The sequence below is a fragment of the Lytechinus variegatus genome, chromosome 6, assembly GCF_018143015.1.
Source record: "Lytechinus variegatus isolate NC3 chromosome 6, Lvar_3.0, whole genome shotgun sequence".
Taxonomy (NCBI): Eukaryota; Metazoa; Echinodermata; class Echinoidea; order Temnopleuroida; family Toxopneustidae; genus Lytechinus; species Lytechinus variegatus.
Genome location: NC_054745.1, coordinates 22,629,560 through 22,654,632, shown reverse-complemented (window position 1 = coordinate 22,654,632; position 25,073 = coordinate 22,629,560). Strand labels below are relative to the sequence as shown.

The 25,073-nt window shown below is 37.6% G+C and overlaps 1 protein-coding gene across 1 annotated transcript; it reads left to right on the top strand.

The window, feature by feature from the left end:
• Window positions 1–761: 761 nt before the first annotated feature.
• Window positions 762–22,361, top strand: LOC121417228 (uromodulin-like). The gene is made up of 8 exons (XM_041610856.1): window positions 762–888; window positions 1,859–2,134; window positions 5,246–5,341; window positions 6,179–6,354; window positions 11,568–11,962; window positions 14,237–14,342; window positions 18,911–19,088; window positions 21,806–22,361. The coding sequence occupies exons 1-8, from the start codon at window positions 870–872 to the stop codon at window positions 21,958–21,960; spliced, it is 1,401 nt and encodes a 466-aa protein (XP_041466790.1). The 5' UTR covers window positions 762–869; the 3' UTR covers window positions 21,961–22,361.
• The last annotated feature ends 2,712 nt before the right edge of the window (window positions 22,362–25,073 follow it).

Below are 25,073 nucleotides of genomic sequence, written 5' to 3'. Positions count from 1 at the left end.
TGGCGTTTGAAATCCTACCCTTAACAAGTATTAGATATTTCATTAGGTGGTGCCAAGCGTAATCACAGGGTTCTAAATACGTATCTTTCCTAGCGAAATAGATACCCCTTTTTCATTATTTTTTTTGTCACGTACGTAACGTACCCTATCTTGAAAAGACATCCTTTTTTTCGTGGTTTTTTTTTTGGTCGCGCATGGTACTCACTCATCAATGTAAGTGGGCCTCCCCCCCCCCCCCCGGGTCACATGAAATCCTGATTAGTGAGTTGAAGCAAAGAATATCTAATGTATTAAATCAGTTGTCAATTCAAACATATGTAATAAAATACAAAAGAACAAGCATGGATACATCATCGGTTAGCTCATTTAATACACGTCGTTTCACTGATTTGAAAATCTTGATAATTTTGGTGTTCCTTAATCCTTCCCTTCGTGATTTTGATCTATTTTTTCTTCCAGTATTTGTCTTATTTTCCTATTTGTGATCAAATCGTATTTTTCTCAGCCAGGAGCACACCTTTCATTGTCAAGCTTTCATGTAAAATATATATGCACAATTTTCATTTGTAGATTCGTTGCCATTTTTTTTCAGCCCGTTTGTTTTACTACACGAACAACCATAGATTGGGCGTTATCAATTCTGACGGAGAGGAGATAGGACAATCAAGGTCATCTCTAAACCGTATTCGGCCTCCTTACAAATCAGCAAGCATGGGAGCAAGCTGCTCTGGCTTAGTTATGAATTGGTCTCTGGTAACTATGTAAAACGCATTTATGAGTACGATCTCAAGTTCTCTACTATCAGTTCCCTCAACAAGACAGTGACACTGAATAACGGCAGCAAGTACACCATCGAGAACCCAATCGCAATGAGGATAATTTCAAATAGTAAGATCAATAGTTTGTTCAAAACGGTGGCGTACATGGAGGAGGGGTGGGGTTTGCGGCCATGGATCCCCCCCCCCCGAAAAAAAGTAATAATAACAATGATGAATAAATAAATAAAATCAGAAATTAAAAAAAAATCTCAAGATCAAAATCATAGTCAAAATCTATCACATTTAGATTATATTCTAGGGGTTAATTGTTTTGCTCTCTCGGTCCGCTCGCTCGCTCAGCTGCTTAAAAACTATGCCCCATACGAAATGTCTAGTTTCCTTAAAATGTTAAGAGCATTACGCTGCTGGATGCAGGGGTAGAGCTGGAGGAGGCGGCGAGGTGGTACCTGGAAATAACTTAGTGCAACAAAGTGTGTTCACATAGTAAGTCATGCCGTTAGAGATCTCGTCCACGCTGTTAAAGTACTGATATTAAACAGTGTGAGTATCATTTGTAAACCATGGAAACTTTGGCAGTGTGATTGCTCACATTGTAGGCCTATTCACAAAATGATCAAAGTTAGAATTGTGAAGATGATAACATATTTTTTAACATATGGGGCAGTGTGTTCTTTCCAGCAAGGAATTAGGGCTCATCATAAATGTACTTCATGATAGGCCTAAAAGTAAAGTCCGAGTTAATTTTTTTTTAGATTTAAATTTTAATTTAGATTTAGATTAAAATTGTAATTTACAGTGAGTAATCACTTATGTTCTCAGACAAAGATCAACTAAATCCTGAACGGTGGATCGGAAAGGCTACAAGGCAGTCATTAAAATGACCTTAAACCATGTAAACGGAAAGTCAACCACAGATTCAACGAGGTTTTGTTGCTTGTAGAATCGATTTTCAACTAGGGTATAGGTCTGTAAAGATCTATGATTCTTAATAGTTCACGTAGATAAAACTCCCAGCCAAACGAGTCATACTAATATGTGTATTATAATGAAGCAATGGATATCTTTCTCTTTATTAATAGTTTCGTATGACGAACCCGTTGCCATAGAAGGATGTCCTGAGAACATCGTAGCTGTGATTGACGACAACGCCACAAACACCGTTAACACATCGTCAGTAAACTGGACTGAACCTGTTTTAAACAGCTTCTCCAGTTGTCCCATAATGGATTTCGAAGGACCAGGAAGCAATGGCGGGGATTACCCTATCGGCGTAACTGAGGTGTCTTACCAAGCCAGAGATGCTGCAGGAAACACCGATAGATGCTCATTTACAGTGACGGTTCGAAGAGCCCAAGGTAAGTTTCACTTCCCACATCCTATTCATTGCCGTTCTTGATGTTGTTATAACTACATTAACCCGGCATTAACCTCACGTTATTACTAATTCAAGTAAAAACGATAGTAAATTTAGTAGTCAGGATCAATATGGGAATGAACACTCGATTGAAAAGATGGAGCACGTGTTCTCACTACAAGTCGTTTTGTGAGCTTAAAGGTGGCTGTATACTATCAATTGGAAGGCTCTCATAGTAGCTTGCAACACATGATTATACAAAATTATGCTATGATAAAAAAAAATCTTCACACCTTGTGTTTATTCTGTCCATGCAGAGTCCAAAAACACATAGATCAATGGGGGTGCAAAGATTCGATTGCAAATCTATTTTTTCCGGGGGGAGGGGGCATTTAATAAATTTTGACTTGAAAGTCGAACATTCCCGGCACACTTTTTTATCACACACAAAATGCGTACCTTACTAAACAATGAGTGCCCGCGCGATGCGCGAGCTGAAAATGTTGATATACTAAAATTTAAAATGGACCAGTTAAGGACTGTTAATAGTGACCCATGAAGAGCATAAATGTCTCTTCAAACAGATAATGTAAACTGAGTGTTTTTTACATTTCGACCTGAAAACGGAATATTCTAGCACTTTTATTATGTACAGAATAGGTATCTAACTAAACAAGAACGCGAGCGCGATTCGCGAGTTGAATTTTTATGTACAGGCCTACTATTCTGAAAAGTGGAACCTGTTAAGGACTATTTGCATTGATTCATGAAGAGGATACATATATCTCACCAATCAAATAATGCGAGTGTGAAACACGAGCAAGAAATTCATATAGGCCTACATTGACCAAAAGAGGAACGTACATGTTTTAAGAACGTTGTAAGAAAATCACGAAGAGGATACGTATGACAATTATACATTTTGCAAGCCCAAAATGCGTGCCTATTTTTTTTTTACATAAACTAAGTCAAGAAATTAAGGTTACCTTACTGAACAGTTAATTCCGTGGCGATGCAGACACTAAAACTTTTGAAAAATGACATGAAAAATGAATATTTCACGGACTATTTGTAGGGATTCCACAGTAATGTTTGTGCGCATCATGATCTGTCCATATTTACACTCTGCGCGCTGACGTCAAAATAATTGATGAACAGGTGATTGATCAGCTGAAGTTATGATATAATTTATTCATTATCTGCACTCTACCTGCAGATCCGATGTGTGATTTTATGAAGCTAATAAACGGGGATTATTCCATGGACCTTTTTTTAAATACCTCTACAATAAAATAATTACTCTGCAGTGCTGCAAATTATGATGAATATGACCACTAGTTGGAATAAATGGGACTTCTTAAGTTTGCAATGTTTGTTATTGATTTTTTTTTTTTATCTTTTACACATTCTTAAGAATTGACAGTGCTGTTGGGCTTGAAAAAGCAAACAAATATAGCAATATAAAGAGATTCTCCATCAGAACGGGGGGGGGGGGGGTAGTCAAATGTAGTGCTGTATGCACAAGCTTGGCCAAATTTTTTTTCAAACACCCCCTAAATGAGTTTTTCTCTGTGTGCAAAATTACCCTTAAACACATTTTGGCCCCTAAACAAGTTGTCGCAAGAGTATAACCCCGGGGAAATAGCTTGGGGAAAAAACAAACCCTAAACACGTTTGGCCCTGCGATCGACCATTGACCAGTCTTTCAAAACTTCCCCTTCTTTAAAAAAATCGATGTTTTTGATGCACGCGAGGCCCCCGTCCAAAACTGAAAAACACCACCGTTTAAACAGGGGTGATTGTGTAACTGGAATTTGGAATTTAAGTATTATGAAAGCATGAATGTGGTTCGTTTTCAGATTAATATAGTGATTGGATATAAGAATTCAATGAAGATATATATATATATATAAATCTTGTCGTGTGTATTCTTAGACTTGTGTTACTGGGATGGTATATTCCTACTCTGTTCCTGAATCTACCACTATTGGATTTGGCGCATTACTGTGGTGTTAAAACTGACACCAATTGGTGTTAATAGAGGACCACACCCTGTAGTGTTGAAATTACACCCTAGAGATTAAACATAGCACAAAATAGTGTAAATGTAACAACAAAAGGTGTTTTAATAACACCTATAGGTGTAAAACTAACACCACCAATTAAACACCGGTGAAAAATAACTGGTGTGGTCCTCTATGTACACTGGTTAATACCACAGTTTTTGCTATGTAGAAATAACAAACAAAGAAACTAAGACACAAAGCAACAACAAAAAACGAGTTAGGCGGCTGAACGGAAGCGAAAGATAATATTTCTCCCCACCCCCTTTCCTATTGATGAAAGCTGAAATCAAACCGATATTGTTTCAATACTAGTTGGTGTTGCTTTAATGCCTGTCTGGTGTTAGCCTAACGCCAAACAGATTTTGTCTTAGGTCTTTTCTGGTGTGTTCCGATATAGATACCAGGCTGGTATTAAATTAACACTGGCGTTTTTTTTTTGCCGTTTTGAAATAATCTAAATTTTGTTCTTCAACAAGTACAAAAAAGAGACATTCGCTTTATATTTGAAAAAAAAGGTTCCTCTCGTAGAGGTGTAGTGGTTCAGTCGGCAGAACTTTGAACCACAAGGTCTGGGGTTTGATTCACATCCTATCACGAATGTTCAAGCGTAGCCGAGATAATGTCGGGGTAGTCGCATCCAGCGCTATACAAAAGTTCAATAGTTTTTCTTATTCTTCTGTTCGTACTGCCAAGCTTTGAAGTCGAGAAGATGAATAATCGGCTGAGAGAGTTTCTTCGACACCACTTTTTTGTTTGGACTACCGTACTTGAAAATTTCACCAAAATTCCGCAGTGTGCCTATCTCATGCTTGAGTAAAACCCGATTGTAACTATTGTTTCTCCTTAATCCCTAGACCGGTCACAGAATTTCTTCTATATTCAAGTATTGTTTTCATTAATATCTAAAAACTTAGGAAGTATTTTTTCTAGGTCAACGAAAATTTTTAGTGGCTTATTGTTGGTTTTAGGGTGGCAGGTAACATGTACAAAATTTCGTTTACCTCATCATGGTACCGTTCACATGTTTTTTATCATTATTATTTCAGAACCTTGTTCTGACCCGTGCATGAATGGAGGGACTTGTGTGGAAGGCACTTGCATTTGCAGAGAAGGATTTGGAGGTACTGCATGTGAGGAGAAGCGTAAGTGTTTTTTGTTGTTGTTGTTTTGCTATTGTTTTGTTTTACGTATCTTCTTCTGGGCGCGTCGTGGTCTAGTGTTTCTGACTCTGGCCTTACAAACAGAGGGTCGTGGGTTCGAATCCTAGCCATGGCGTGTTTTCCTTCAGCAGGAAATTTGTCCACACTGTGCTGCACTCGACCCAGGTGAGGTAAATGGGTACCAGCAGGAAGTGATTCCTCAAAAAGCTGTGCGCACCAGAATCGGTAGACTTGATTAGCCGGGGTAATATAGGAGCGCCTTGAGCACCCAGCAAGGTGGACACGTGCGCTATACAAATCCTATGTTATTATTATTATTATTATTACTATTATTATGACGAGAAAAATTGAAAAAAAAATCTTAAACACACAGTATGTCAAAGTGGAGTGCCGGCCAACTTGACCCTGCTATAAACTCAGGTGCCGAGCTGCAGAATAGCGGATCGCACTTTTTATGACAAATGTTTATACTGACTTATATATACAAATTGATTAATATGATTTCAAATCATTTGTGTCTTTATGTATCTTCGGTTATGGTTAGGTTTTAAGATTGACAACTAATCTTTAGCCGGGGACGAGTTGTGCCGAAGTGCCTACTTGACTTGGACCCATCAGAGTGTTTCGGTCTAGTGGTTTCACACTTATTATTATCAGCCCTATAATGATATTATTTGTATCACTATTGTATTTATTATTATCATCATGTCATTACAAACATCATCATCACCATCTTCATTATCATCATCCTCGTCATTATGGGCGATTTTAGACGTCCGGATCAAAATGCAATTGTGTTTCCTGTTTATGTTTCTGCAGTTACATCAGTAACGTGTGATAGTGACTCGATGACCGTCATCATAAGTAATGACCTTTTCGTTGGTATTGGCCCGGAAGATGTTTATTTTCGTGACAGTTCCTGCCCAACTACAAGTAGCACTCTTACTCATATGACCCTTTCTACCAACTATGATGAGTGTCGTACCACCAGAACGGTAATTTTTTTTTTTTTGGTGGGGGTGTCAGAAGTACTGAATTTACTCTGACTATGAATAAGGTTCTACTCTGCAATGAACAAGCAGTAACCCGAAATTAGACCACATTATAGTCAAACTGGAATAAAGTGATTGGAAATGGTTTTTCAATTGATATGAGTAGGTATGAATGTCAACATTTACTTAAAAAAAGAGTTAGGAGGAATATAGGCTGGGGAAAGTGGATTTTTTTGCAAGGTTCAGTGCCCTCTTTTATATACCTTGTAATTGTATCTCCGAGGTAAAATATTGCAGGTAAGTGATCTTGGTGTCAAAATGCACAGATTCTTGCAAGAAAATAATAAAGTAAAATTAAGCTCTTAGAATGCATATTCTCCAATATGATTCAAGATCAAATATCAATGATAATGAAATAATGATATCTCATTTCATGTAATAATGTCTATGGAGAAGTCTTAAAGGACAAAATTTGACTTTTTCTTACTGGGCTTTTTTTTCCAAAAAAGCATTCATAGCGGCTCAACAGCGGATCTGAAAAGGGAGAGAAAACGACAACAAACGGCTAGTTGATCACTGCACTGAACAGCAACTTACATACTACATTCTCGTTCTCTTAAAATCCCTCCTTCCAGCCAATACCAGACTCCGTGGTCGATCAAACGAATCCATGACACATGCTCCGGCGACGATTGCTCCGGTGACAAATGCTCCCCAAAATGCGACATTTGCTCCGCGACATTTGCTCCTCGACATTTGCTCCGCCGACATTTGCTCCGCCGACATTTGCTCCGCCGATATTTGCTCCGCCGACTGTTGCTCCGCCGAAATTTGCTCCGCCGACTGTTGCTCCGCCGACAGTTGCTCCGCCGACAGTTGCTCCGCCGACAGTTGCTCCGCCGACAGTTACTCCGCCGACAGTTGCTCCACCGACAATTGCTCCACATTTAGCGACAAATGCTCCGGCGACAAATGCTACCTGAACGACACATGCTCCGGCGACAATTGCTCCGCCAATATTTGCTCCGCATGTAGGGACAGTTGCTCCACCGACATTTGCTCCGCATGTAGGGACAAATGCTCCGCCAATAATTGCTCCGTCCACAATTGCTCCATCGACAGTTTCTCGGCATGTTGCTTTAAAAAAATAAATATAAGACCTAAATAAAATACCTGCGACAAATGCTCCTCGAATAACAATTGCTCTGCTCACGATTGCTCTACCGACAGTTACTAGGCCTAAAAGAAGACAAGACACTTGCTCTGACGAAAATATTTGTTCCTTTTTTTTGCGTTACATACTTTTTTGTATTGTTTTGTTTTACCATTCAAGTTGTTGTGCCACTTTATATCATAGGCGGATCCAGGGGCGAGGGCCCGGGTCCCACCTATTGGCGGAGCAAAAAAAAAAGAGAAAAAGGGGGAAAAAGAAGTAAAAAAACAGGGAAAAGAGAGAAAAAAAGAAGAGGAAGACAAGTGAAAGACTTGGAAAATAAAAAGAATCTTTCATATTTCACTATATAAAATTTTCGCTCGCACTTCGTGCTCGCATTGCCTGTTTGATTTACATAATTATCTTGTTCAATATGGAGCTTAAATATCAAGTTTGAAAGTCAATATGTAAAAGATATTTCGCCGCAGATATCGAACTTTCATTGTTTTGTTTGATTTACAAATTGATTGTTTTAAAGTGATTTTTAAAAATGTTAGTTTTACGATCTGAACATTAATATTTTCTGCTCGTGCTGCACGCTTGCAAATGTTAACTTATCAGTTACCTTTATTAATTTCGTGTATTCCATAAAGTTTTCAAAGTATCCCTTTGCAGGTCTGATAGTCAAAACGTATCAGCTAGCGCTGCACGCTCGCATTTTGATTGGCAAGTAATGTATGTCTCAATATTGATTATACAACAAGCTTCTTAAAATCCACATTTCGTGACAGTCTATCAAAAGTTTCGGCTCGCGATTTGCGCTTGCATTAATTGTTAAAATGTATTCACTCATTCATCTTATTCATAATTACCAAAGTTCTTGAAATGTCCGGTTTTCAGGCCATGATTTCGTGCCCTACTTAGGCATATTAGCTTAAGAAAGAGATAGGAGAAGATGGGAGAGGTTGTAAAAGAAATAAGGAACAGAAGTCATGAATGTAGAGAGAGAGAAAAAAAAATTAGTACAGGAGGAGAGAGGGACGGGGGAGAAAGTGGTTTTCAAGGAAAGAAAGGGAGAAATAATCGAGATAAAAGCGCTGATGGGAAATTTAAGTTCAGCCAAACTATTTCTTTTCGCTGAGCAATTCAATTAGGAATGTTAAAAATGTATAGAATAATGATAAAAACCATACAGCTTTAGAGAAGAAGCGTTGTTAGTTTTACAAAAAAAAAATAATTTTTCAGTGGATAGCATTTTCGGCGGAGCTATTTTCAGAGGAGCATTTGTCCCTACATGCGGAGCAAATGTCGGCGGAGCAACTGTCCCTACATGCGGAGCAAATATTGGCGGAGCAATTGTCGCCGGAGCATGTGTCGTTCGGGTAGCATTTATCGCCGGAGCATTTGTCGCTAAATGTGGAGCAATTGTCGGTGGAGCAACTGTCGGCGGAGTAACTGTCGGCGGAGCAATTGTCGGTGGAGCAACTGTCGGCGGAGCAGCTGTCGGCGGAGCAACAGTCGGCGGAGCAACTGTCGGCGGAGCAACAGTCGGCGGAGCAAATATCGGCGGAGCAAATGTCGGCGGAGCAAATGTCGACGGAGCAAATGTCGAGGAGCAAATGTCGCGGAGCAAATGTCGCATTTTGGGGAGCATTTGTTACCGGAGCAATCGTCGCCGGAGCATGTGTCGGGTTACCGAGCAAACTCCTCTGTCTGCCTTGGTTGCTATCCGTGCCCGGGGGGGGCGTCAAATGTATGGCTGTACACACGCGTGGCTAAACTATTTCCAAACGTCCCCTTAACGAGTTTTTTGTGTGTGCAAAATAATCCCCATAACAAGTTTTTCGCAAGCTTTATTTACACATTTTGGCCCCTAAACAAGTCGATAGAATATGACCCAGGGGAAAAAGCTTGGGAGAAAAAAACATACCCTGTCTAGTCTTTAAAAAAGTCTTTGGAAAAAAATCCCCTAAATACGTTTGACCCTGTGATTGACCATTGACCAGTTTTTCAAAACTTCCCCTGTTTTGAAAATCGGTGTTTTTGATACCCTTAAAGAGTGCATGCGTGGCTCGCGTCCAAAACTTAAAAACACCCCTTTAAACGCATTTTTTTCGTCACGCGTGTGTACAGTAATATATCTAACTCCCCCCCCCCCCCCGGAACCGTGCAAACATTTACCTTCTTCTTTCATCTCTTCCATCGAGTCTTTCAATGGCACTTTTATAGAGGCTTTGTTCTTTCTAGCTCACAGTCTCCCCAGTACTGGCCAAGGCCCCGTAACCATGATATCGTCCTAAAGTAATATTTGACCATTGACACCATGGTCTAGACACCAAAATCATATCTCCTAGGTAGATATGTAATGAGCTAGGTTCATTTTAAGTATTAACAGCCATTTTTAACTCCATTTTTGAAAGCCATCTTGAATTATGGACACAGACCACTGGTTGTCCTGATGCACCACCCCACCATTAAAACCATAGAAATGAAATTAAAGATGGCTTGTGGATTTTTAGCCTACGGCAGCCATTTTGGGTGCCATCTTTTATTTTCCAGGTACCCTTGAGTGATGGATTCACTCTTACCTGTATCAGCATATTATTTTAACCCTTAGACCCTAGAATATGAACCGAAATAGGATTCTAGGGTTGATAATGAGCGATGTTGATTTTGATAGATTTTAATATGTTATACCTTGAGACAAGTACTGCTAGAAACAATTGAAAGAAACATTTGTTGGCATTTTCCCGGGTCAAACCATATATTGACACGTCTTCATAACTTAAATCAGTCTGAAATCTGTCTGGATTTTTTTTCTCTCTCTTGTATTCTGGCTCCTTCAAAAATAACAAGCGATCTCGCACACATACCTCCCGTGGGCTTAATGGTTTATCCACCCCCCCCCCCCCCACTATCGGCGATTAAATTGATTTTTTTCATTCATTTGTTAGAAATCGTACCAAAGTGGTGTTGATCACAAGATTCTATTTATTTCCAAGACCTGAATCAATGTATGTAGGCCTGGATTTTTATGAAAAAAAATTGTTTTAATAGGAAAATCGAAAATTCATTTTCGGCATGGGACCGCGGGGATACTTAGTATAAATGTATGATACGTATGTTATGCGGTAGAGACCCCCAGATTCGCCCAAATTTTCGATCCAGAGCATCACCAATTAGAATGCCATAGAAATTCCAATTGTTCTCCCGTTCCGGAGACCCTCAGATTTGTGGTTTCTCGTTCCATTCATACTCAGCGCACACCTAGTTACCAATAATGGATATAGCACTTCCATTTATTTGAAAGCAGGATAAAAGAGCATTGTAGATTAAATGTCTTGCTCACGGATATAGGTGCCGCGCCCGGGGATCGAACCCCGGACTTTCCATGTATAGCCAGGCGCCTTAGACCATTCGGCAACGGCACCTCCACACTTGACTGCGTTCAACGATAGCCAAAATTCTGCACAGTGACTTGGAGGCCGCTGATTGGTTCATCGCACAAGAACGCCATGACCAATATCATGCATATTCATATAACGCTCCGAAACAATTAGCAAATGTTGATACTAAATCAGTTCCGGAGACACCCCCCCCCCCCCCGCCATCTTAAGACCAAAATTTAGTTCAAGAGCCCCCGATTTTCGGTTTTGGTGCAGAGTGCCCAACCAAAACGAGTGTAAGAATATCTACAGGCGACCTGACTGGCTGTTGCTTCCATGTTACACAGGCGCTCTCGATCTTCTATGTGGCTCTCGACGGTTGCAAAAAATCGTCCCAACCCGGAGATGTCGCTGTTAACATAGTACCAACAAGAAATTAACACACGAACCGCAGACCTAATGTTCCCGTTGTTTTGGATGCAAAAGGTCCGGATGAACTTGTTGCGTTCAACATAATTATTCCGAATCGATTACATTATCACCAACATTCTTACCCAAAGTCATGTTTGTTGTTGTTGTTGTTGTTGTAAAGTTGTGGGGGTATGAGGGTAGCTGTTTTTATTCGTTTATTAATATTAATTTACATTCCACGTCATCTTTTCCAATTTTCCCTTCAGGAAAATGCCACAACCATTACATTCTCGAATGTCATCGCTTACAAACTTGAGCCTATACCTGGTACTGATATTACTCGTGAAAATCAGAGGCAGATTGAGATTTCGTGTTCCCTGGACAAGACCTCACAGGTTGGGCAGTCTTTCAAACCAATGGTCGGTGAAATAAAGTTTAGTGACAAGGGTTCCGGTCACTTCCAGCTGTACATGACAAGGTTCAAGAACGAGTCCTTTGATGAGCCCGAAGATACCCACGCCGAGGTCTGGCTAAACCAGGCGCTCTACTTTGAAGTCAAACTTGACTCGGTAGAAGAAGTTGGTATGTTTATCGAACGATGCTGGGCGACAGCCGGCCAAGAACATGATTCAACTCCAAGCTATGATCTGTTTACCGACAGGTTAGTATACCTTTTTACTATTTTCTTTGTAGCTACATGTAGCATGTTTGTAAATTTTATCCTGGCCGTGAAAACAGGGGTCCTCTTCCCTCGGCGAATAGATATGAAGATTATTTTTGAATGTTGGTAGAAAGTTAATAACTGAACAAATCATGAATTATGGTCATAATATTGGCTTTACTGCATACTTGAAGAATCCCAACTTCTGTATTCTTCAAACCAATTACTAGTATAATATATCATGAAATTACTGAAATTGTAAAAGAAATATAAAAACGATACGATTCGTGGCCTTGATTATATTCCAGTGGAAGAACTCAAACGAGCAATAAATACCATTGTATCTTCATTATATGATATAATTAATGGTACTATTCAATTCAATTCTTTATTTCATTTCCATTCAAAACATAATACAAAGTAATATAAAGTAATACAAATCAAGTACAATTTTACAGAAGGGCATTCTTAATTTGTAAAACAAACATAAAAAACAGTATAATATAGAGCATAAATTGAAATGGAAATTAAGCAAAGTTTACGTCCAAGTAATATGAAAATATCGAAAGTTACTCGTGTATATAAAAAGGGCGACAAATATGAATAATTATCAACCAATTTCAGTTCTCCCTGTTTATGCAAAATTTAAAGGTACGTTTACAACAGACATATATCTTTTATAAAAGAATAAAGTTCTTTATACCAAAAGTCAGTACGGATTTAGAAGCGGACACTCCACATTCTAAGCTATATCACAATTCATTCTGAATATTGACGAAAAAATGTGTATTTATAGACTTGACAAAAGAGTTGATATTTTTAAACATAGAATTTTAATTTGCGTATTGTCTCACTACGAAATTCGAGAAATTTCGTTACACTGGTTTATTCATTACATACATATTTTTCGGCAACAGTATGAATATTTAAATGCCAAAACATTACACCAAATAACGTTAGGATGTGGAGTGCCTAAGGGAACAGTACTTGACCCGCTGCTTTTTTTAATTTACATAAATTACATCAACTTAAATTCCGATAAGTTGAAATACGTATATACTATTTACAGATGATACTTTTATTTATTTAACAGGAAATTATACTGACATTCTTCTATCTTCCATGAATACACAATTTCAAAATACTGATATATGAATGAAAGCAAACAATATGATTTTGAATGTTGAAAAACAGAATACATTATATTTGGTAGCAACTCCAAAATTGTATATAACAATAGGCCACTATTATCTAAAAACAGTTCCCTTGATGTCAACGAATTTGATTTTAGGTGTTACGATAGATTAAACAAAAACGACCTTCGTACAATGCATCCCACAATTAACAAACTTGCAAAATGCATAGGAATACTCGGTAAAGTTAGATTTCTGTCACAGGATGTCGTTAAGGTCTTGTATCACTCATTAATAGCATTATTTTTATCTTACAGTAATTTGGTGTGGGGATTTGCTCGTAAAACCAGTTTAAGCCTTACATATATGTTAGGTTATTTATATAATTACTCATTCTGATTATTTGTCTTATACAAAGGCTTATCAATAAAATATGTATATATATATATATATATATTATATATATATATATAATATATATATATATATATATGTGTGTGTGTGTGTGTACGGATTCATGAAATATCTAGTACAACATTGCTATGTATCACTGTTACAATAACCTTCCTAGAGCATTCAAATCGTTATTTTTTTTTTGCTTACGTAATAAAGATGTACTTACCTACAATACTCTTAATAATGATAAATATCATCCACATTTAATGTGGAAACAGGCCACTAAATAATCTATATTTTATGAAGATGAATGATTATGGAATCCTGTACCTGATTACATAAGCCATAGAAAATCTTTAAAATCAATTTAAGAGAAATACACAAAATATATATACATATGTTCAAAAATTTTAATGTAGTCGCCAACTCATATATTTCACTTATTTACTTGTAAAACTGCTATTTCTTAATCTCATTTTCTTCTTCTTCTTCTTTTTTTTTTGGGGGGGGGTATTGTTGTTTTGCTATATGTTTGTACGATTTGAAGTGGACAATTCTTATTGCAAGGAGCATAGTTTTTGTCTTTTTACAACGGAATATCTCTTGACAAGCAGTTTAGCTTAAACATTGACCCCCCTCCCATAACGTGTAATATTATAAGTATCAATGTAATATTATTCATTTTTATTTTGATGAATAAATAAATAGATAAATTAAAATAAACCCCCTTCTTTTCATTCAATAGATGTCCTTCCAATATTGATGGAACTGTTCAAGTCTTTTTTCCGAACGAGACGGATCGAGAAGGATTTAAGTTTGATGCATTTGCCTTTGTTGGACGTCTGGACATGGTAATTCAAGTATGACTGAGAATAGTTTTGTTAGCATGGTCAGGGCGAAGGTAGTGGTTCGGTGTTAAGTTGGCAGAGACAAAAATGGCAGATGTAAAAATGGCAAAGGTAACAATGGTAGAGGTAAAAATGATAATAATAATGATAGTAATAATTAAGGTATATTTACCCGGGTAGCCGCTTCAGTTCCGAAAACTGTTCTCCCAGCGGGCCCTGCTATTACTATGGCAGAAGTAAAATGGCAGAGGTAAAAATGGCAGAAGTAAAATGATAATAATAATGATAGTAATAATAAAGGTATATTTACCCAGGTAGCCGCTTCAGTTCCGAAAGCTGTTCTGCCAGCGGGCCCTGCTATTACTATGGCAGAAGTAAAATGGCAGAGGTAAAACTGGCAACGGTAAAATATGGCAGAGGTAACAATGACAGAGGTAAAAATGGCGAAAGTAAAACGGGAGTGGTAAAAATAACAATGGCATGGGTAAAAATGACAAAGGAAGAAATGGTAGATTAATGAATTAACGGTCTTAAGCACACATGCGTCAAAAATATCAGACTAAATCCCTGCATATGCGGACATAGATTAAATAAGGTTCTGAGAAGGCAATTAAAACTATGATGAACCTAATGAAAAGGATATTTTGTTAAAGTATAGATTGTCTGCACCAAATTGGTAACCCTTGGATTGGCATATCGTATTTTATTTTCTGAACTAACGGCCTTACTAAATGAAACAAGTTTAAAAAGGTAAAAGATGTCTTCAAATCAATTTTACTAGCTAAATTCTACGTGTTCTTCATGATTAAGGTCCACTTTTATTTCAAAGTTCTGTGCAAATAATTTTTCACGAACTTTTCAAAATTAAGTGGTGCTCACTCAAGCGGAAATATTTTTCGACAGTTATATCATTTGCTTAAATGGATCTGTACCAATGTTAAAAATGTGGAAAATCTTCAGGATTTTACAGGATTTGTCTAAGTGTAATTTTGTTGATACGCACTGTAGTGCACAACGTATGGGACAGTTCATATGACCCCAACGATCGACAACTTTTAGTCCAGGAATAATAATGTTTGACAGCAAACAAATTGCAATATAATTATTTAACCGCAATGCATTTCCATGAAGTCCCCACAATGACATACTGAAAATTCCATGCAGTGGAAAAACGTCTAATTTGCATAATCACAAATAGCGGCTATCGTGAAAATTTCTCATGGTTATTGTTAGTCTGATCATAGCACTTTCGAAAATTCTGATCAATTCATTAAACTTTCACGTTGTATCTTAACCATAGGCTTCATTTTTAAATTAGAATGTAAGCCAGTTTTGACCTTTGCTGACCTCAAGAGGTCAATGATCCTAAGGTCAACGACCTCGAAATATCAGAAAATTGATGTTTTGCAACATTCATTCATGATAAATATGATTAAAATAAAAAAAAAGGTTTATCAAATAATGGCTATCAAGGTATCCTGATATTCTAGAGAGAATGTTGTGTAATATGAGTTTTGAACTTTGACCCTGGAGAGCTGGCATAGGTCAATGACCTTAACATTTTAGAATATTTACGCTAAGCATCACTGATTTATGATAAACAGGCCTCTCGTGTAAAAATTGCAATACAACTTATATGAGCACAATGCATTTCCATAAAGTCTCCAAAACGACATACTGAATCTCCAAAAAAATCCAAGAGGTAAAAAGACGTCTAATTTGCATCAATCCAAAATTGCGGCAATCATGAAATTTTTTCAAGATTGGTTGTGGTACAAACTGGTCCGGTCAAAGCACTTTCAAAAATTATCATTAAAGCATTAAACTTTCACCATTGCTATATCTTACCATAGGCTTCATTTTGAATTTAGGATGTAAGCCAGATTTGACCTTTGTTGACCTCTAGAGATCAATGGCCCTTAGGTCAACGACCTCTAAATATCAGGAAATTTATGTTTTGAATTATTTGTTAATGATCAAGATGGTAATAAGTAAATATTTCGTGTTTAATCGTAGTAGGAAAACACACTGCTCTGATCATTGAAACTAAAATTATGATTAAAGCATTACACTTTCACCAGTGTTATATTTTGTCATAAGATTCCATTTAAAATTGCAATGTAAGTAAAAATTGACCTCTGCTGAACTCTAGAGGCAATAAACTAAACGATCATTGCCCTCTTAATATGAGAAAATCGATGTTGCATCATTAGTTATTATAAACGTTGTTAGCTTGCGAAAAAAGTTAATTTTAACTTGTAAGGTCCTTTGATGTATAAAAGAAAATTTTAAAGTATTGAAAGTTTTGACCTTTAACCCCGAGGGCTTCAAAGGTCACTGAATTTAAAATATTAAACTTAACTAGTTTATTTTCCACCTTCTGCTGAATAGAACAACCCAGTTCAAGCCACAGTCAAATGAGGACTTTTCCTATGGACTTCACCTTCATTCTAAAAATTCGAATGTTATATCAACAGGAGTGACAACCTTTTCCAAATGTTACATCCAACCTTGTAAAAGCTGTTTCCAACATTTTAAGTGTTGGGTAGAACCATTTTAAAGTAGTAAATGCAACATTTAGAAAATGTTTTCACTCCTCCACTCCTTTCAAATGATTAGTTAACATTTCGTTTTTTTAGAGTGTTTATATTCAAATTAAGAGGAACAACTAAAGGCAAGGCAGTAGGCCTTGGTAACATCCCTCAGAGAAAATGAGATATTTTGGTCGCATTGCTTAAGAAATGCTTGTCAGCCAATGTGCTATACCGTCCCAACAATTTGGACTAAGGCTAGAGTAATTGCTATCCTCAAACCTGGAAGAGATCCAAATGTGCCTAAATGCTAAAGGCCAATTGCCCCATCTCTACAAGCTACTTGAGCATCTCATCCAGAGAAAAAGATGGTCCCATTACAAAACAATATTCTATTCCTAAACAGGCAGGTTTTTGCCAATGGAAAAACTGTAAAGGCTAGGTTCTCAACCTGACTTTGTTCACTGAATACGGTTACGAAGGTAACTAACCAACTTACTTCACAGCTGCATCTGGCACTGTGGTCTACTCGTATAACTGTACAACACATTGGTGACATTCATCTGACCATACTCATCAGACTTGTACTAGAAAACGGACATCATTTTATGGAGCTCAACGGGAAGACCAGCAGGTGAAGACTTCAAAAGAATTGAATCTCTCAAGGTAGTGTTCTATTTCGTCGACTTTAGCTCATTCAAGGTCAACATTTGTGATTCATTTTGGCGGCAAATGCTCTCTCTTTTCCTCGTCGATGTACCATGTTGTCTTTACCTTTAACGTTATTACCTCTGTCATTTTTTGGCCTCTGCCATTTACCTCTGCCAATTTTACCTGTGCCATGTTTTCCTTTGCCATATTTTAACCTCTGCCGTTTCTACCCCTGCCATTTTTGCCTTTGCAATTTTTGCGTCTGCCATTTTTACCTTTGCCGTTTTTACCTGGCACTAAGGATGGTGTATGTGCCTGGATGTTAGATCGCACTGAGTGTACATTTGGAGACCTTATAAACGGGAGAATTTGCACCAGGGGGGGGGGCACTCGACCAAAAAAGTGGTGGGGTTGGCCGCGGGCGAGACAAAAAACGGGGGGCATATTGCAAAAAGGAGGGTCCTCGGAACGGGCTTCGGAACTACAAATATTTGTAAAACGAGGGTCCTTGGAACGGGTCACTTGTGTGTGAGTGCGTATGCATCCCTATGGAACGTGCATGGTGCCGGGTGCGCCAGCGCAGAGGCAATGGTCGGACAGCGCTCTGCAAGCGGCCCTTTTTCACCAAAAATGCGGCTTATTGTAGCAGATCAATGCGGATAGAACGGCGTAACGGAGAATATGCGAAGCTTTGGAAGTTGATTTCTTTCTTCTTCTTTCTCGATAAGAAGAAGATGCTATGCTTTGGGGCGGCTTTCTTCGTTCTTTTTCTTCAATAAGACAAAATTGCTATGCCTTGGAACGGAAATCTGAGTGCTCACGTCTGTATCAATAATATATGATGAAAGAGGAAATATAATACCCTTCTCAGGTACCGTCGACATCTCTCAAATGGAACTTCCTACAATTTTGTTAAGTTGGTTTATTGATATATTATTGTCTAAATATATGTGATCAAAAATTATTTTTTTTTGTTTCATAGTATTTTTTTCATCTATCTGAAGAGGGCCTGTTGCATGCCAAAAGTTTGTGGCAATAGTTAATGAAAACCAGTGGTTCGTAATATTTCTGCTTCATCAGTATCTATCAGGTATAAAATATCATTCTGAGAAGAATCATGTGTGGAATGAAAGCGATCGAGCTTTGAAATAATTCTGCCATATATCAGCATTTTACGACTATTTTGGACGCATTAACTTCAGTTTCTAATGGGGGCACAATTTTAAAGACAGACTTTTTTTTCTATATTTCTTCATTCTCCTGTTTGCTAATCTCCCCCCCCCCCCCCCTTTCCCCCGAAGGTTGCCAAGGTAACGTTTCCCCGCCACTCCCTAAGATACATCACTGAGTATACCTTTCAAGTCACTCTAGAGTTAATTCATCTTACAGGTGTACGTTCATTGTCAAGTGAGGGTGTGTATGGATGACGAGGCCCATGTGTATCGAGAGTGCTCCTCCACTTCTGATTTGGGACGCAAACGTCGATCTTCTTCCTTCATTTCCACTCAAACGATCAGTAGTGCGCCGATTCGTGTCCGCCGCTCAACCAACGGCATGGCTACTAATGGTAAAAAAAAAAACACTTGCTTCCGGGGGCACTTCCATTGCCGAGTGGATACCATGCGCGAACATGGGGTCTCGGAAAGCACCCTAAACAAGTTTCTTTTTCATATTCTGAAAATACACCTTTTAACAAGCATTGGCAGTGAAACCCTGCCCTTAACAAGTATTGGAAACAATACGATACCCTTGGCAAGTATTCCTTGAATTGAACCCCTAAACAAGTTCAGCGATAACTTTACTGTTGCCACGGACGTCGGTCGTAAGTTTTACCTTTACCTACATCCTATCATTGGGTTTAGTATTAAGGCCCCCCTTCCACACATCGCGCAATCGGACTCTAAAACCGTAGTGTTTACTGTTTGGGCGGAAAGTACATCTTTTATAAAACATTTTAGTCGTTTTATACCCTCACATATTTGACCCTAAAAACGTAGCTTTCTCTGCGAAATAGAAACCCTTTTTTCATAATTTTTTGTGTTTTTGCCACCCTTATTACGTTACGTAATTAACGTGCCCTATCTGGAAAATACATCCTCTTACTGTTTTAGGGGGTCGCGCATGGTATCCACTCGTAGATGTAAGTCTCTCCCCCCCCCCCTTCCCGGACTCGCTTAAAGGGGATGAAAACTTTCTTGCAAGATAACGTTTTTATTCTTTGATAGAGTTTTCTCAACCTTCGGCAATATGTACTTTTTACTATGCTAACATAAAACGGAACCTTCTTGTTGAGGATGTCAGAAATTCTGGAGACGTAGGGGTATTCAAACTCAAACTTGAAAGTTTGGGCATTAATACCCTTGTCTCAAAAACGTTATACCAAAATTAACTGTGTTTAGCGCTTGACCCCCTAAACCCAAACTTACGCAACAACCAGGTGCTGGTGATTGTACGTCAACGGACAGATACAGGTACAATAAACACTTTGTCAGAATAAACTTCCCCTTTAAAAATAAAGTGGGATGAACACATGAGTAAGCTCTAACACCTTCTCATCCGAAGGGGGGGGGGGGTGGAACGAACAGTCCCCGCACCCTTACATGACAGTATTGTTCAAGTCGTGCGAGTGAATATAATACTTAAATTCAGGTTTCAGTTAAAACCGTGAAAGACCATTCTTTGTGACGAACTGAATAGAATGTTTTCCTTATAAATCATGTTAATGAGACCTCGAAAAATATTCATAAGCACTGTCCGTATCACTGAAACGCATACCAAAGTTAATTGCACTTGCTTGACAGTTGCCTGTGAAAAAACAATCATCCAAAATAAATCCGTAGGGGAAGGCGGGGTAAGTTGTGACAGTTTTTGCTTTTTGCATGTTAGAATTGATATGATTAATAATCTTGTCGAAATAAGTACCTTGCCTTGAAATTTAATTATTCTGAAATATTTTCCACCTATATATAACTTTCTATCCCCACACTGAAAGTCATCGTGACCTTTGAAAAAACGATGTCAAATGGCTCAACTTGCCCCATATATGGGGTAAGTTTGAGCCACCTTCTGGGGTAAGTTGAGCCACAAAAACTATGTACAAAATGTATGAGGGGAGAACCAGCATGTCAATTTTTTGTTTAAAGTCTTTTCACTTGCTAATTCTCTATAAATACTAACATTCTTTAAAAGGAAAAGAGCAGTCATGTAAATTTGCTCCTTTCAGCCAGCATTTCAATCGATTTTTATGGTTTGTTTGTTTTTTTAAGATACATTACCATAGGAATTACCATGGCTCAACTTGCCCCATGCTGTTTGGCTCAACTTACCCCAGTCCGAACTTAGTGCGATAATTTGTATCCACACATTTATTATGCATCCATCATATAAAAGACTATGACAAGAATGAAGATCCATACCTGGACTAATAATGTTGTTATCATGTCTTTATTATATTTAAAGACGTGTATGTTTATAAAGCACTTATCTATTTCAACTCTTTTTTACTTTTTTGGCTGAAATTCATATTTTCCCTCTAAAAAACTACTTTTTGTTTCAAAGTTGAAAACAATGTGGTGGGGTTAGGGGTTATGCTATGGGTCATCAATACATGACACCACCACAATGTCTGACTCATTCATTATTGGCCTGGGGCTGGTGGCTCAACTTGCCCCTATGCTCAACTTACCCCGCCTTCCCCTATGGTTTTAGGACATGAAAATTTCGTCTCGATTGGAGGTGAATAATTAGGTAATATTAGGTTTACTCCAATGCATAAGTCGGCATTAAGAAGAAGTGTAAGTGTCGCATAAATTGTTTTGGCTCACTGTATGTGAACCCCCACCCTCCCCCACCATCAGACAAATAGAGAGTGATTCACGAATCTCGCTTGATTTCGAGATCAATAAATTATGCAATATGATATTTTGATCCCTAGATGACCTTCGACCTTACCATTGTGATGAACACAAGCATACGTGGTATTGCCTAATAATCATTTCTAACAAGTGTAATCACAATTGATGCAGAATTAATGAATAAGCGCAAGTTGAACCAACAAAATTTGAGAGATGGACATGACCTCATATGACCTCTGACCGCTAGATGACGTTTGTCTCTATTATTCTCATGAACACACATGTGGTTTTTGCTGGTGAGTTGCTCAGGACAGAGCAAAGGAAATAAGTGTTCGTTTAGGAATTTTCATTATGTGCTGTATTCGAGTCTAGGCTATATTAACAATATCAGTTGAGTATGCCATCATTTGTTTTAATTTCTATACCATAGATCTGTCTGCCTACAATTCGTTTGGGATGTTCCTCATTGGAATGGTCGCAACCGTGGTTGCCGTAGCAACCCTGATGGGCGTGGTCAAGCTAATTGGTCGTTCAACCGACATCAGCTACAAGAGAGTCCCAACTGCTTCCATGGAAGAGATGTAGAAGCGATTTATGACCAGAGTGGAATTCATATTCGGAGTGACGTCACGTAGATTAACGCGCTACTTGACAGCCATGTGGGCGAGGTCAAAGGTCAAGCAGTAACGTTACACAATTTCCTCAATCAAATTAGAAAAGTTCAAATCTGTCTAACTTTCCTAGTATAGACAACAACCACAGAAAATAATGATTGAAAAAAAGTTCGCTGATGCCATTCTCCTTATATACCACTCTGGTAATACGAAAATCCTGACGTATTATATGCTTTTGAAGAGATATAGACGAGCACTAATCATTTAACTATAACGATAATCGTATATCTTGTTGATTTAATTTACTTTTGGTGAAGGCTTTTTTTTTTCATTGTATTTTAAAGTAAGTTTACGAAAGACTAAGTAAGTATTCATATCGTTGAAAGAATTGATTCAAGCTTTATCGTATCATCTATAATCAGATTTGTGCACTCATGTTAATCAAGATTAGTTGACGCTCTGGGACAAAAAGAACAGGAAATAATGATTCCTTTATTCCAAAAATTAAAGAAAAAATAATAACTGACATCATTCTTGTCTTCTGTCAAATACCACTCTGGAATCATCAATGACTAATTAAAATACTCTGCTAGATTTATAAGAAAAGCGAATATTCAACTGTAACGATAATTGTGATTTAATTAAGTGTTTACTTTATTTCATTTTACTGTAGTTGGTTGAGGGCCTATTTTTGCGTATGTTTTAATGTAAGTTTATAAGTAAGTAGTAATTTCATTCTAAGAATAATTCAAACTGTATGTATTATTCTATTAAGAAATGTCTGTACTCATGATAATCAATATTATATATTTGATGCTCATGAAGAAAAAAGAGAATAATGATTCAAAAATTAATAACAAAATAAAAATCCGCTGACATAATTCTCTCCCATTACAAATTCTGGCAACAATTCAAGGCTTAAAATTCTTCAATACTTTCTTTGTTTACAATTTTGCATTAAAGGAGCCATTGGAAAGCAAATATTATTCAATTCTAACAGTAATTGTGATTCAATTGAATATTTCTTCTTATTTTACTCCACTTCTGGTGGAAAGTTTATTTTTATGTTTTGAATTTTGTTTTAATATACGTTTACGCAAGACTGCTCTCTAAATTGAATGGACCTAATCCTCTAAAAACAAATCAGTCAAAAATGACTTGTTAATAGGGTCAGCTGGGTGCAACTGTTATTCTAGTCATATTTGACTATTTTCTAGTCATATTTTACTAGAACTGAGTTATTTCTGACTAGAATATATGTCAGAACTGTGAATATCAGTGATTGCCATATCAGTTGCTCTCAGCTGACTACTGGTCTAGTCAATTTGACTGATTTGTTTTAAGAGTCTAGGGGGCGTTTCACAAAGATTTAAGTGTGGCTTAGTCCCGTATTCTGAAGTCGGGTTTAACTTAGATTATGGTCTATTAAAGGGGAAGTTCACCCTGAAGAAGAATTTGTTGTAAAAATAGCAAAAAAAATAATAAAAAATATTGGTGAAGGTTTGAGGAAAATCCGTTAAAGAGTAATAAAGTTATTAGAGTTCAAAGTTTTGGATTTGTGACGTCATAAACGAGCAGCTGCCCCATGTGTTATGTAATGTAAAATGAATGAATTTCAAATTTTGTATGGTTCCTGATGACTTAATTTTGTTTTCTATTCATGATCGGGTGTGAAATGATTTGTCTATTGATATACAAAAGGTACAGTGAAAACCATTTTCAATTTTCTGAGAAAATGACATTTTATTGATTTTTTACCATTCGCTATGTAGGAATGCTGCTCGCATATGACGTCACAAATCAAATAATTGAAATTCTAATAACTTTTTAATTATTTGACGAATTTTTCTCAAACCTTCGGCAATATTTTTTATTATTTTTTCTGCTATTTTTACAATAAACTTTTTGTCAGGGTGAACTTCCCCTTTAAACTCTGTGCTAAAATCATGGGAAGCCAAATGTTTAAAAAAAATACAGAGAGTGATTCTCAGGTTAATTGTACTCTTTACTAATTACTAAATGGTGAAGACAACTTTGTCATACATATCCTTCCCAGGCAGTTAATAATGTTTTTGGAGCCAAATGAGCTGATATGTAGTGGGCGTGTCGTGGTGTAGTAGTTCTGATTCTCGCCTTTCAAACAGAAGGTCGTGGGTTCGAGTCCTAGCCATGGTGTGTTTTTTTAGCTAGAAGTGTATCCACACTGTGCTGCACTCGACCCAGGTGAGGTGAATGCATGGGTACCCGGCAGGATTATTTCCTTGAATGCACTGAGCGCCGTTGATGGTAGCTCAAGCTATAGCCGGGGTAATAGAAGCAGCGCTTTGTATCCTCAGGCAAAAAAAAAGCGGTTTATAAATCCAGCTATTATTATTATAATTACATTGAACCTCTACTGTCAGAGATTTATAACAACTGGCTTTCCATAGTTAAATCCACAAAAACCAGAGTTTGACACCGACTTCAGAATACGGGCCTTAGAGTCGAACTTTCTAGCTGCACGAGTTATGAAACGCATCACCGCATTTTTCAAATCAGGCTAAGCGGGCGCTCGCCGCTGTTTGCAACGCCATTTAAACAGAACTTTAAGTTACCCTTAAGTCTTTGTAAAACAAACGCAAGTCCCTAAGGACATTTATCTCAGTGTGAGAAGATCACTTCTTTGAAGTGATATTTGCATCTTGTGTGGAATTCACATCTATTTTAAATGAAAATGTCTAGAAAGCCAGCACAGTTAACCCCAGAAGGAGCTGACATTGTAAGTCACTCCAAGGTATTGGTCACTCCGAGAGGAATAGTGACTCGTTTGAGATTGGTTGTTTTCCAATTGCATAGTATCTAAGTAGAAATAACACTGTAATAATTATTTATGCAGATTGATCTCATTATAATCCAAACCAACGAAGACATATTTCTTTTCCACTACCTTCTTATGAAATAGTCCAGCTAACTCAGCTTTTAACTTCCCCGAATTCGGTCATTTTCTATTCCGATATCTAGAGCAACATTCAAGGGACATAAGTCAAAAACGAAAATTGTCAACAACTTGGTTTTAATGCAAACAAATCACCCAGTTTGAACCTG